Source organism: Saimiri boliviensis, chromosome 4 (genome assembly GCF_048565385.1).
Source record: "Saimiri boliviensis isolate mSaiBol1 chromosome 4, mSaiBol1.pri, whole genome shotgun sequence".
Classification (NCBI taxonomy): domain Eukaryota; kingdom Metazoa; phylum Chordata; class Mammalia; order Primates; family Cebidae; genus Saimiri; species Saimiri boliviensis.
The window spans coordinates 143,789,063-143,803,009 of NC_133452.1; the positions used below are offsets into that span (position 1 = coordinate 143,789,063).

At 41.5% G+C, this 13,947-nt stretch overlaps 1 protein-coding gene across 7 annotated transcripts in view; it reads left to right on the top strand.

Moving 5' to 3' along the window:
* Window positions 1-13,947, top strand: part of FARS2 (phenylalanyl-tRNA synthetase 2, mitochondrial) — a 529,294-nt gene that overhangs the window by 34,633 nt on the left and 480,714 nt on the right. For 6 of the 7 annotated variants that reach the window (XR_012517417.1, XR_012517418.1, XM_074398406.1 and 3 more), the window contains exon 2: window positions 7,637-7,722. The exons of the other annotated variant lie outside the window; for it this stretch is intronic. Coding sequence is in view for 1 of the 6 variants with exons in the window: in XM_074398406.1 (XP_074254507.1) it covers window positions 7,637-7,722 (86 nt within the window). In the remaining 5 variants the exon portion in view is untranslated. The remainder of the gene's footprint in view (window positions 1-7,636; window positions 7,723-13,947) is intronic. 7 annotated transcript variants of the gene reach the window in all.

A 13,947-nucleotide genomic window follows, 5' to 3' on the forward strand; every position in this document is an offset into this window, starting at 1 on the left:
GTTTTGAACAAAGCATTGGACAAAATGCACAAAAACAAAGCAATGAAAGAAAAGCACAGATTTTGAAAGGACACTCCACTGAATTGGAACAGGCTTGAGCAAGCAGCTCTAGAGCTACAGAATTTTCTGGGGTTTAAGTACCCTCTAGAGGTTTCCTATTGGTTACTTGGTGTATATTTTATGTAAATGAAGTAGTGGCCCATGACCAGTCTGATTGGTTGCGGAAAGGGACTACTGAGAGGCTGAAGTGAAGTTACAAAGTTACATTCCTATGCAGTTGAAGACTTGGCCTGTGACCAGTCTGATTGGTTGCAGGAGGGGACTAATCAGAGGCTGAAGTGAAGTTGCAGGGTTCTATGCCAATGCAAATGAAGACTTGGCCCACAACCAGTCTGATTGGTTGCAGCAGGGGACCAATCAGAGGTACTTCCAATTTTGTATCTGCTGCATGGAGAAAAGCAGGGAGAAGTAGCCTCTGGTTCTTTTGTTACTTGGGCTTGGGAAGTTGAGGTTTTCCTTTCGATTTAGTTGTAGGAAGTCAGTGTGAATCAGCCTTAGGTCCCCTGCCTCCAAACCCTGTTATCCTGCCTCAGTTTGAATTCTTGCACCAGAGAAAATCCAAAACAGAAGGAATGCCACTCCTTTGTGTTCAGGGGTTTTTTTTTTTTTTTTGAAAGCTAGTCAGAGAGTATAAAATTTTCAAGACTGATTATTAAATAATGGTGTTTTTCAGTGTAAAATAGCTTTGAACAGAAATAAGAAATAGCTTGCTGCATATTACATTTCCTGAAACTACAGGAAAATTGACTTTTGGTATATTTTGGTATCTAAAATCTTCAATAACAGTCATAAGTCAATGATATTTTACCCCTATTTATCTGTTTTGTGCCGACTGTTACGGCAGGTGACTCTGTGTAGGAGGGAAACAGTAATACTTGACAACTCGTGCTTCCTGATACAGAGGTTTCTCTCAGTAGGTCGTTCACTTTCTGTACAAAGCTGGTGGGTTCTGTGGACAGAAACCATGATATCTCACAGATTGCATTTAAGTTACCTCTGGGATTGCAAAGTCCATTGCAAACTCTGGGAGAAAAAAATCAGAGCAATTTGGTTATCTGTTTTATTGACAACTTAAAATGCACAATATGTTTATTTCTAAATTTTCAAAGTTAGAAAATAAGTTACTGAAAACAAAATTAGAAAACAATAATATGGGAGTTTTTAAAGCGGAATATGTTCAGTGTGGAAGGTAGCTCAGTTTTTCTACTTGAAGGAGAAAAACCCTAAGTTGACGTACTCCTGTTTTGATGGCCTGTGATTGGTTGATGGGCTCAACCTTAGTTGGTAGTATTTTCCTTTTATTCCCCCTGGGGGTGGCTTTAAATAATTATAGAATGGCAGCACTGTGCTAATCTTTGGTTGGTTTGTTTTTAGACAGGGTCTCACTCTGTACCCTACGCTGGAGTGCAGTGGTACAGTCATGATTCACTGTAAGCTCTACCTCCTGGGCACAAGCCCAGCCTCCCACCTCTCACCTCAGCTTCTCGAGTAACTGGGATTACAGGCACACACACTATGCCCAGCTACTTCTTAACTTTTTTGTAGAGACAGGGTTTCACTATGTTGCCCTGTCTGGTCTTGAACTCCTGTACTCAAGTAATCTTCCCACCTGAGCCTCCCTATAATTCTGGGATTATAGGTGTGAGCCAATGCCTAGCCTGTGCTAATCTTAGAAGGAAAATTTCTTTCCAGGTGCCTTCTTGAAGCATATATTGTATATAAGAATCTACCTGTATCTTTATCACTTTCATACACTTCAGAAATAGTTGTAGAAACTTCATGGTGTGATGTGCATTTGCCAGGAAGAACAGGCTTCATTAGCATTTATCTAAAAAGTACTTAGCCATTTTGATTAATTCAGTCTTGTTGACATGATCTACTGTAAGATATAAGCACAAGAAGCTGCTGTTTAACCCTGATACTTTCATTTATCATTGGGATTTTAGTAGGATACTGATTTTGAATAAGTTGAACGTCTTCTAATTTTTTTCCCAAAATCCAGTGCTGCCGAAAACATTTCTCTGAAGGTGAGGTCCTAGAGTGTTAGGCGGGAGGTGGGTGAAGAGGCGTAGGAGGCCAATGGTGATCCCAACTCCCTAAACTATCCGATTTGGGGAAAATAGTCCTCTTTGACTTTTGTAATTTTTAAGAAAATGAAGTCCAAGATCTTTCTTACGAAAAATAATTATTTAGTTTTTCTGGAATTGATATTTAGTGAGAGATTTATCTGTTCTTTTTACCCTTAGAATTAAATATCGAATAGCTGAGTGCCGTGGCGTATGCCTGTAGTCACGGCTACTAGGGAGGCTAAGATGGGAGGGATCCCAGGAGTTTGAGGCTTAAGTAAGCTGTGATTGAGGCACTGCACCCCAGTATGGACAATACCGAGATCCCATCTCTTAAAAAAAATTATTGAATATATTTGATGATGAATCAGGTTTCTTTATGAGTATTCGTTTGGCAATTTTACACATGTGCTAATTGTTGTATTACAAAGTCTAATAAGATATATTATTTTCCTCTTCCAAAGAGTGCATAGTCTGGTAGGGGAGACTAATAAGTAAACAACTACAGTGAAAATCTATAATACGGGTGATCATTGCTGGATAGATAGGTATATGCTTTGAGGTCAGAAGTGGGGGTTGGTTACCTAACCCAGACAGATCAAGTCAGAGAAGGTTTTCTCAGGGGGATTTTCAGGATGAATGGGAGGTAAGCAGGTGAAGGGGCTGGGAGAGCTTTCCTTGGCTTAGGGAACTATGTTTGTATGATACATGTATCTGAATGGCTGATGTTTTCAGAGAGGTAATTGATGACAAGACATGACATTGGTCAGGTATTCAGGAAATAAATTATGAAGGCAAATTACTTTAGATTTTCCTAAAGAGTTTTAAGCAGAAAAGTGACTTGTGTTTTGAATCATTTTGACAGCATCCTGGAGAGCAGACCAGAGGCACATGGGTGGATTGGTGGCAGAGAACTACGTTTGTGGTATATTTTTGGTAATCTCAGTGAGAGATGATGAAATCTTGAACTGCCAGCAATAGGCACAATGGAGAGATGGACAACTTTCAGAGTGATTTGGGATTTGGAAGCAATCAGACCTGGCCTCTGATTGAATATGAGAATTTGAAGAGAAGAGGACTAAAGGATGCCTCCCAGTTTTCTGGATTGAGTAGTCAGGTGGTAGTTGGCAGCATTCACCCAGGTAGTAAATGCACAAAGTGGTAGTATATTTGATCGTGTTGAGTTTGAGGTGCCAGAGGGACACCCAAGTGGAGAAGTCCTGCTTAGACAGGTGCACATGTGGCCTGGAGCTTTTAAGGGAGACTGGTGTTGGAAATATAAATATTTAAGACACTTTGGTATATAATTGGCAATTGAAGTCTATTATACTTGTAGGTAAATGAGACCATAGAAAGGTATGTAGTAGAGGTAGAAGAGGGCCAAAGATGGAACTCTGGGGTTATTGAGTGAGAGGGTCAATGAAGATCCTTGAAGAAGATGAGTAGGAGTGTTCAGGGAGGTGAGAAGACCAGAAGAGAGGCCATAGAAACTGAGGGAAGGTGCACTTCTGAAGAGGGTGCAACCAGTGTGCAATCAGTGGCAGCCAATGCTGCACAGATTTCAAGTAAGAAAAGCACTGACAAGTGGCTACTGGATTGCGTAAACAGGAGGCCAGTGGTGACACTGTTGGAAATAGCTCCAGTGCAGTGGTGGAGCAGAACCCGGAATTCACTGGGTTGAGAAGTGAATGGATGAGGAATTGCAAAGAAGTGTTTCCCGTTTATGTCTCAGTGCTTTCTTGGGAAAGAAAGATACAAGGCCATGAAAGAGGAGTTGTAACTATCAAGAAAGGATTGTCAAGAGAGGGGATGCTTTTTGTTTTAGTAGGAGAAATTATGTGCTGAAGTGAATGAGCCGTGTGGCTTTCGCCTAGGCAAGAAAGCTTCTGCTTGAATCCACATAGGACGTGAGCAGGAAAGATGGAGCTGATGTGATTAAGGTTGCATGTATGCTAGGAGGGGAGTAGGTGGGGATGGAAGGATTATTACTTGGCCATTCTGTATATCTACGTTATAAAAGATGGTATTTAAAACCACAATTGGGCCATGTAATTTTTGTGGTGAAGAGTCTAGATTCGCTACAGGAAACTTGGACAATTTATAAATCTCTAAACCCCAATGGGAGAAAGGGTATTATAGATATTCACTTTTATTTAAATAATCTTACTAGAAGATGAAATAGAAACTCCATATACCATTGTTTTTTTTTTTTTTTTGGTCATTGATCAGAAGGTTTGTTCAAATTATATCTCTGTTGTTGGCATTTTGGAACTTGAGGACAACAGAACTGTTACAACAGGAATTTTTAGAGCCAGTTTTGACCACAGTGAAGCGGCTGTGAAGGCTGAAGGTCAGGAGCATGATTGATTGGTTGATTAGAATTCCTTTTAAAGCAAATTAGAGGTGGCAGGTCTGCCACAGGTGAGAAGTACTGCAAAGAAATGAATCTCATTATCAGATAAAACTTCTTAGATCATCAAAAAAGAAGTTTAGTGTTTAAAACACACACACACACACACACACACACACACATATGCATATGAATTCCGTTTGTGATTATTATACAACCCAGCATCTAGCCTGACTTTCTGTATAGTTATAAATAATAAAGAGGTATGTTTTATAGTTTTAATTCAGGAACAGGTGCTCTAATTGCAAAATAATTTATCAGTTCAGTTTAGCCACTTACTATATTTGGGGTCTTCTTGATGATTGAATTTGTGACTAGGCATTTGAGTTTGGGATCCGTGGGGTAGAAGGAGGTGGAGGAGCAGGAAGGAAGCTAGGACCAGTGTTTAGGAAGGGAAGCGAGGAGTAGAGGTCAAAGAATGGAGAATTATGTGTATATGGTGGTGTTTAGGAAAAACTCTCTCTGTATGTTTCCTCTACTCTCACACTACAATAATCATCAACACAGAAGAAGGCTTCTGTGAACAAATGCGTGGGGTTGTTCCCCATGCACCAAGCAGAGGCACCAGTTGAGTGTCCTCTAATTCAGTTCTGACACTCTCTACCCAGAGATAGTGTCAGATCTCACAGGTTGAGGGCTCAGTTCCCATGAGTGCCTCCTCCTCCCTTCATTCCCCCTGGACATTCACAAGTCCTGACCTCCTGAACTTCTGACTGATGACTTCCTCTTGGAGTGTGATTAATTTGCTGGAGAGGCTCACAGGATTCAGTAATAATAAGTTTATTATTACTGGCTTATTATAGAAGATATTGCAAAGAATACAGATGAAGAGATGCGTAGGGCAAGGTATGGGGGAAGGGGTGTGGAGCTTCCATGCCCTCCCTTGGTGTGCCACCCTTCCAGGAACCTTTATGTGTTCAGCGATCAGGAAGCTCCCTGAACCTTTTCCCCTTGGGTTTTTTATGGAAGGAAGCTTGGTGACATCAGCATTCCTTCCCCCAAAGTATAGGGTAGGACTCTCTCATGGAATGGTCTTAAGACCCACAGTCAGAAAGCTGGGGGAACATAAAGTAAAAAGAGGGCAGGAGGTCAGGGGCCTGCCCCTGAGGCCTAACACACCCAACATGGCCTAACACGCTCACAGCAAGGGCTGTGCGAGTTATGAGCCAGGAACTGTGGACGAAAACCAATATACCTCCTAACACCACAGATGAGGGTGTGGGTCTCAGTCTCGGAGAGTGGCATGAGGCAGCAGTCTATGGAAAACTAGTATTTCTCAGGAACTAACACACGCTAGACACCAAGCTCTGTGCCTTCATATACTTTATATCCTCACAATAACCTAGCAAGGTGGGCATTGGAATTATTTGAAGTTTCAAAGGAAGAAATGAAAGGAGGTGAAGAAATATTTTTAAAAGATCTTTTAAAAGTAAAGAAAAGTAGTGATGATGATAATTGTTTTTAGAGTTAGAAATTCTTTCAATTGTAATCGATGGTGTTATTCTAATTTTTCTTTAGTCTTAGGTGTTTGAGTCAAAAGGGTTAAAATTGTCTTTGAAGCTGGTAACCTGATGCTAGCTGAATTCTCCTTTTGTGTGTGCTTGGAAATTTAACAATAAAACATTTCAAAAAGGAACAGGCAAAGAAATAAAATAGTCTTGGTAAAGATAAAAATGAGAGTATATTTATGAACAGCAAGAGGACTTTCTTCTCTCGTCTACCAGATTTGTATGATAACCATAGCCTTTGAAATTATTTTGAGCCAAAATTATTAACAAATCATTTAATAAATAAAAACGGTAGAGTCAGTTGTTTTCAATGGGTCACTTCAACTTTATTTAAGATGAAGACTCAGTTTAGAAATAGGTGGCTTCTTCATCTTCATCCTGTTGCAGTGGGAATTGTCTCTAAATGAAGGAGTGTTCATGCTGGAAAGAGGCCCAGGGCTAGAAATGTTTTGTTGCAGAAGGTGTATAGCTCGAAGGGGGCGAATCAGAGTTTAGGCAGGGAGCATCTTTTCATGTAAAACACTGTGGCACGGACCGTGGGGAGCTACAAAGGCAGGAAGATAAGATAGCAGTGATACCCACGGAAGGCTTACTCTGTGCTGGGGGCACGCTCAGCACTTCCCGTATGTTTAATCCTTACTGTGACTCTAGGACATAGGTACTATTCTTTCTCATTTTCAAAAATTTTAATTTTTTATTGTAGTAAAATGTACAAACATAAAAATTATCATTTTGGCCATTGTTAAGCATACAGTTCACTAGCATTAAGTACATTAATGGTCTTGCGTAACCATCACCACACATGTCTAAAACTTTCTCATCTTCCCAAATTGAATCTCCGTACCCATTAAACAGGAACTCCCCATCCCCTCTCCCCTGAGCCCCTGGCAACCACCATTGTACTTTCTGTCTCTGAATTTAATCACTCTAGGAACCTCATATGAGTGGAACCATACAGTATTTTGTCCTTTGTGTCTAGTTTATTTCAATGAGCATAACATTTTCATGGTTTGTCCATGTCGTAGCTTATGCCAGAATTTCCTTCCTTTTTTTTTTTTTTTGAGACGGAGTTTTGCTCTTGTTACCCAGGCTGGAGTGCAATGGCGCGATCTCGGCTCACCGCAACCTCCACCTCCTGGGTTCAGGCAATTCTCCTGCCTCAGCCTCCTGAGTAGCTGGGATTACAGGCACGTGCTACCACACCCAGCTAATTTTTGTATTTTTTTTTAGTAGAGACGGGGTTTCACCATGTTGACCAAGATGGTCTTGATCTCTTGACCTTGTGATCCACCCGCCTTGGCCTCCCAAAGTGCTGGGATTACAGGCTTGAGCCACCGTGCCCGGCCCTAGAATTTCCTTCCTTTTTACGGCCAAGTAGTATTCCATTGTCTGGATAGAGCACATTGTGTTTCTCCATTTTTTTCACCAATGGACATTTGGGTTGCTTCTGCCTTTTGGCTATTATGAATAATACTGCTTTGATCATGGGTGGGTGTACAGTATCTTTTCCAAATCCTGCTTTTAGTTATTCTGGGTACAGACCCAAAAGTGGAATCGTTAATCATATGATAATTCTATGTTTAATTTTTCAGAACCTCCATACTGTTTTCCACAGCGGCTGTACCATTATCCATTCCCACCAGCAGAGCACAGGGATTCCAGTTTCTTCACACAGGAGGTAGGTAACTATTTGTCTTTCAGTGTTTCAGGGGAGAGAGGGAAGTACAGAGAGGTTAAGTGAGCTCACATAGCTAACATGTGTAGACTTGAATCTGAATTTGACTCCAGAACCTTAACTCCTGTGACATACAGGTAAGGTGAGGCACAGAGAGTCTCAGGGGCATGATTGAGGACCCCTGTCTAATAGTGTCAGTGATTCAGAGCCTGCCTTCAGAGTTCATGTTGTCAAGGACTCGTAGAGTTTGCTCTTTTTTAATAAAAATTCTCTTTAACAAAAGTAATCTTTGCATATTTTTATATGACATTTTCCTGCCTTTCCAAATTTATGCTTAAAGATGTTCTTGTTATTTAAAATATTATCTTTAAAAACTCTAGTATCATTGATTTCCCTTTAAGATTTTTGAGTAAAATTTTACCTTTAAATAATTTAAAGCAAATATGCATTGGTTCCCGTGGAGTTTTTAAAAACATCTCCACTCTATCCATTCCCATCAGCAGTTTACTTTTAAATAAAACAAAGCGACAGTATCTAAAGCTGGATTTAGGTTAGGGAAAGCCTAGAGGGTGTCAACGGTAAATATGGAGGACTTTCAACATTTAGATAAGGTGAATTTTGCAGCTTTATCAACAGAGGAGCAACAGCTAAGAAACTTACACATTTTTCTGTATTATTTTTGTTAAAGAGGATCTGTGTTTTCCCTCAGAGTCACAGTGGGGCTGTATCCATTCTGAAAATAGCGCCGTCCCTGGGTGATGCTGCTCTGCTGGGCCTGTGTGTCGGTTCATGTCACTGTCTTGTTTCCAGTGCTTCTTGTATTGTTGTCAGGGAGATGCCCCTTGCAAATACAGACTGAGTGGCTTCTTGGACCCTGCGTCATCAGGGTTGCATTTTAAGGCTGGGAAGACTCAGTGTACATGGTCCTCAGCCCTACTCCCAGGGTTGGGGATGGGTGGCTTGTACGGTATACCATCTTAGCTGGTGGTTTTAGACAAACACTTGGCTTTAGACAAATGCTTCTTGTTCCAGCATATCAAGGGCCCATGATCTTGCTAAGAGGAACTCTCTGATCTGGAAGATATCTTGAGAATAATCTCTGATTCGGGGGTTCCCAGCTGTGGCTGTACACTGCAGTCCACCTGAGGAGCTTAGGAAAACAATGATGCTAGAATCTCATGTCCAGCGATTCCAGTGTAACAGATCTGATGTGTGCCTTGGTCACTGGGATTTTAAAAACGCTTCTGTGATGATTCTAATGTACCATCAAGGTGTAGGACCACTGCTGTAATTTCTTTTTAATACTTTGGGCTTTAAATAAGATTTTTACCATCAAAAGACACAAAAATGTCAGGAGGCGGAGGTTGCATTGAGCCGAGATTGCACCACTGCACTCCAGCCTGGGCGACAGAGTGAGACTCCATCTCAAGAAAAAGAAAAAGATACAAAATATCTTTTCTTAGGTGTCCTTATTAGCTGCGATTGCTGAAATTTGTTCCTCTCATGTGAAAGAGAATTTCATCTATTTTGTTAATTTGTGGTGGAAGATCATTTTTATGTCTATAGAGTATGTTTTTATAGTAACATGATATAGTGAGGATTGATAAAAGATAGATCTAATTTACTCTTCAGAGTCTTGCATTTTGGAAGATAAAGAGTGATTGCTTGCCTAGATTTCAATGCAAGCTTTAACTCACTTTGGGTTTTGATGGCAGTTTCATTTTATAAACTAAAGACTATGCTATGTAGATATCTGTGCTGATATTTCTGATAGTTTCTGAAGGTTTCTCATTTAGACTGTCAACTCTGGCAAACATAGTTATAATGCTTTCTACACTCCTGTGTATTTAAACACTTAACCTTATTATTAAATTAGGAAATCTAGGTGTATCTTTGAGTAAACCATACAGTAAACCTGAAGGTTCTTTGGTTTGAAGGAGTGCCTTGTCTAAGCCCCTTCTGGGCCCCTGGGATTCGTTTAAAACTCCAGAGCTGTATTGGTGTAGTCTTCTCTTCTGTAACAGCAATGTCTGTTTTGGACTGTGGGTTTGAGCATATTTGGTTGAAAGTTCATCAAAATGTGGAGTTAAATATATTACAGTGGGTTGGGGAAAAGCAACTCATATAAAACAATTGTGCTTTTGTAAAATGAACATTCTAACACACACACACACACACACACACACACACACACACACACACACACACCCCGGGACAGAAAATGGGGATAAATTGGTGGACCCCACACAAGTAAGGATTATGTGAGATGATTTCAGTGAACCATGTCCTTCATGTTGGGCTTTCACTCAAGCAAACAGATTAAAAACACTTGGTCCCTACCCCCTTAAGAACTTACCCAGGAGCTCCTTATGCTGTTGGTCATTTATCTTCTTAGCCAGGTACTTTTCTGGATACCAGTCACATCCATCTACCTTCCTTGTCACTTACAGACTCCAGGTGACAGTCTTCCCACATGTTGGCACACTTCTACTTCAGAACTTTCCTCTAGAGCTCTGCTTCCCTGAGTTTGGTCCTAGGAACAGCAGAATCTCAGGCCCCATTCAAACCCGTGTTGTGTTGTTTAACAAGACCTCCAGGTGACTTCTGTCTGCAAAATGTGTTAAGATTCAGATTTTGTTTCAGTAGGGCTTGGTAGGACCTGAGCTTCTGTTGGGTTCCCGGGCAGTGCCCATGTCGGTCTATGTACTACGTGGTAGATAGCAAGGCTTTGCTGTCAAGAGAGCTTATATCTCCCTTGTGTCACAGAGTAGCAGAGCTGCTTGGGTTATCTGATGACATGGGATGACACAGGCTAACCAAGTACCTCCGTCCTTGGGAAGTTGAAGTTAAAAGAAGAGTGCCTGGTTACACAGTTCTCAGAGTTTTGCTTGTACACTGAATCCTCTCCTCAGTCTTAGGAGGTAAACACTATTACTGTCTTGTACAGATGGAGAGATGAGGCATAGAAGTTAAGCAGCTTGAGCAAAGTCACATGAAGTAACCAGTGAAAGAGCAGGGCTCTGAACCAGGCAGTGTGGCTTCGGTACCAAGCTTTGCGGTTATTGCTGTGCACTTCCTGAGTGTGCCGGGCTGCAGCTGTTGGCAGGTAGAGTCGGATCGTGGTGCGGAAATGAGAGTGTCTTGGTTTGGGCAGTGGAGTGGTTCCAGAAGGCATGCTGAATTCAGGACTGAGGTCAGCATAAGGAGGGCTGAGCAACAGAGAGCGGGATTGTGTGGTTCATGTTCAATGGACAGGGCTAGTGGAGGAGGAAGACACGCAGGCTGCCAGCTGCTGAGGAACAAGAGTAAGTAGCATCCTTTTATTAAGCATTCATAGGTGTCAGATGCTGGGGTTTACATTTGTTATTTCATCTGACCCTTATAATGATTCTGTGGTACAGGTACAGATCTTATAGAGAAGGGAACTGAAATTCAAGAGAGTAATTTTCCCAAGGTGTATAGGGAGAAGAGTAGCTTAACTTTAATGTTAAGTCAGTGCTGTCTGCACAACCTGTATCTGAAGCTTCTTTGCCCTGCTGCTTCCCTGGCAGGGACTTAGAGGGGAAGTGAAGGTGTAGAGGAGAGACAAGAACTTGAGCATTGACACGAGGGTATAAAGAGGTGCCTGGACACAGGGATGAGGGGTGAGAATGCAAGCGCTGTGCCTGGGACTGACTGGTTAAAACTGGACTGGAGATCCCTGAGATCTTCCTGAGTAGGGTGGTGCCTGGATTGGCACTGGGCTGAAACTGCATGTGGGGTTAAATGGCCCCGAGGTGAAGTCGGTTACCATCTGATGATTAAGGCCCGTTAGGGCTGAGCACGCGTATTTACCTCCTGTGTCTTCATCCTAGTGTCAGCTCAGGAGAGCCACTCCTGCCCTCCCTTTGACCCTGCCCTCCCCACGACTCTGTTTCTTAGACAAGTGAGTGTGTGGCAACATTGGCTGCTCCCCAGACCCCTTGCTTCTCTGGAAGTGAAAAGTTGCTTCTGCTTGCCTTCCTCCATCTTTGTGATTATGTATTTCTTGCCACAGACATTTCTCATTGCTTCCAATGTGAAAATCTGGGCTTGTTACTCTAACCAAATGACTGTACAGCCCCATGTGACCCCAAATAAATTTTTTAAATGGATAACTAAGCTGACAGCACGTGAAGTATGCCCAGGGAATTCTCTGCCTCGGGATGCTCATAATGAAGGGAATTGACTGGGGTTAACAGATGGACACTGCTCATTTTTTGGCAATCATTGGCAAATACGCAACACCTCCAGGTGGCTCTCCATGGACTGCTCTGTGTGGCTCAGCCCATGATGCCTGTGCGTCTGTAGAATGCTAATGGTCTCTCTTCCTCCCTGAGTAACGTAGCAGGCTGCATGATCTGGTATGGCTCTTTATCCTTGAGATCAAAGGCATGCATATCATTTTTAAATAAAAGATTATATTTTAATTATAGAGGCATTATAGCAGTATTACAAAAAGCTTAGAAATAGAGAAAGGAAAACACCCACATTTACCACCCTAGAACATGGTAATCAGTGTTTAAACAATTTTTCAGTGGTTTTTCATAGTTGTATCAGTTGTTTTGTGTGTGCATTTTCCCTTATTGCTGTGTAATCTTCACAGTTACCATTTGAGTGGTTGTATAATATTCTGTTGTGATGCCACATCATTAATTATTTAACTCTATTGTTGACATAAGGATTACTTCCAGCTTTTTACAGTTACTAATAATAGTTCAAGGTATACATTTGTGCACATAGCTATTTTCATATTTTGAGTTAGTTTCTTACGATAGGGTCTCAGATGTGACATTACTGGGTCAAATAGTATGAACATTTTTATGGCTTCTAAAATATATTGCCAGATTGCTTTCCAGAGGAGTGGAGGCAATTTACAATACTACCACAAAGACATTCATTTCCCCGATGGCCAACTTGGTTAGGAACGCAGCCTCTCACAGTAGATAAGAAGCTGTGTTTGTGTTTGTGTGCGTGTATAAAACTTGTTGGTGCATTTGTGTATTGATTTAAGCCCAGTGATAACCATGCATTGCCTTTGTTAATAGGAATGTACTGTATGTCTGGTGACAACGTAGTGGTCTTCCAGTTCAGTGTTTTTAAAAGAGACGTGTGCTTTATATGGATTAAAGCAAGGTATAGGTGTTGACAGTTTTCCTAAATTCAGACTTTTAAAAAAATGGACAAAGGTGAGTTGACAAGAGCATTCAGCCATTGTGACTGGGTTCTTAGTGTCTCCCTTCTTTTTGGGAATACTTAGTGATTTGGAGGTGAAGGTTTGGAAGTCAAAGGAGTTGGGTAGGAGCAGTAGTGGAGGGCCCTGGAAGTAGCTGCGCGTGCGCTCAGGAGAATACCTATGTGGACTGCATAAAGCACCTCACCTCACCTGGTAAGGACAGTCTTTTGGGTGCTGAATGGAGTGCTTGTGTGAAGGATTTTGAGGTAACACCTAGACTCAATGGGAAAGAAACTGTGATTAATTAGCAATTTGTTCTAGATCTTTGTCAGTGCAATGTTATTCGATGTGTTATCTGTCCAAGTGGATCATAGACATGACATGCTTTCATGTAGGAATTGTGCCTTTTAAAAGTATAATTTTCTACCCATTTCCTAAAGTGTCTAGCACATCATTTGTATATGATGTATGTGTATGGTAGTTTTGTGTCTCCTGATTACATGAATGAGGGAAAATAGTACTTTATCTTCATAGTCCCGGGCATTTCACCAAAGCCCTGTGTTTAAGTATTGGGATCCCGCAGTTTGCCTGCTCACGTGTGAAACCTCCAGCAGACCTACAGGGTGGGTAAAGGAAAGGAAATACCAGTTGAGAAACTTTGGGAAGGTAATGCCAGCAAAGACCTTTGACTCATTTATATCACCACCCAAATCATTTAATGAGACCTTTTGTTTTATAGAGGAGTAAAGTGAGCCAAATAAGAGCAAATGGCTTTCCCAGGATCAGACAGGTGGTGGGTGACTGGGAACTCCAAGCTGGGTCTTGATTCCTGGTCAAATGTCCTTTCCTCTACACCTTGTTAGGAGAACTTGGGGTGCTTGTTTTGCTTGCCCCTCTCCCACCGTAGCCCCTACAGGTGTATATATGGAGTTTTCTTTGCTGTATGTCTGTATGTCCATGCTTGTCCTCCTCTGTAACTGAATTAGAAATGAGTTTAGAGATTGTGGCCTTGATGCAGTAGTTAGTTGGGGATC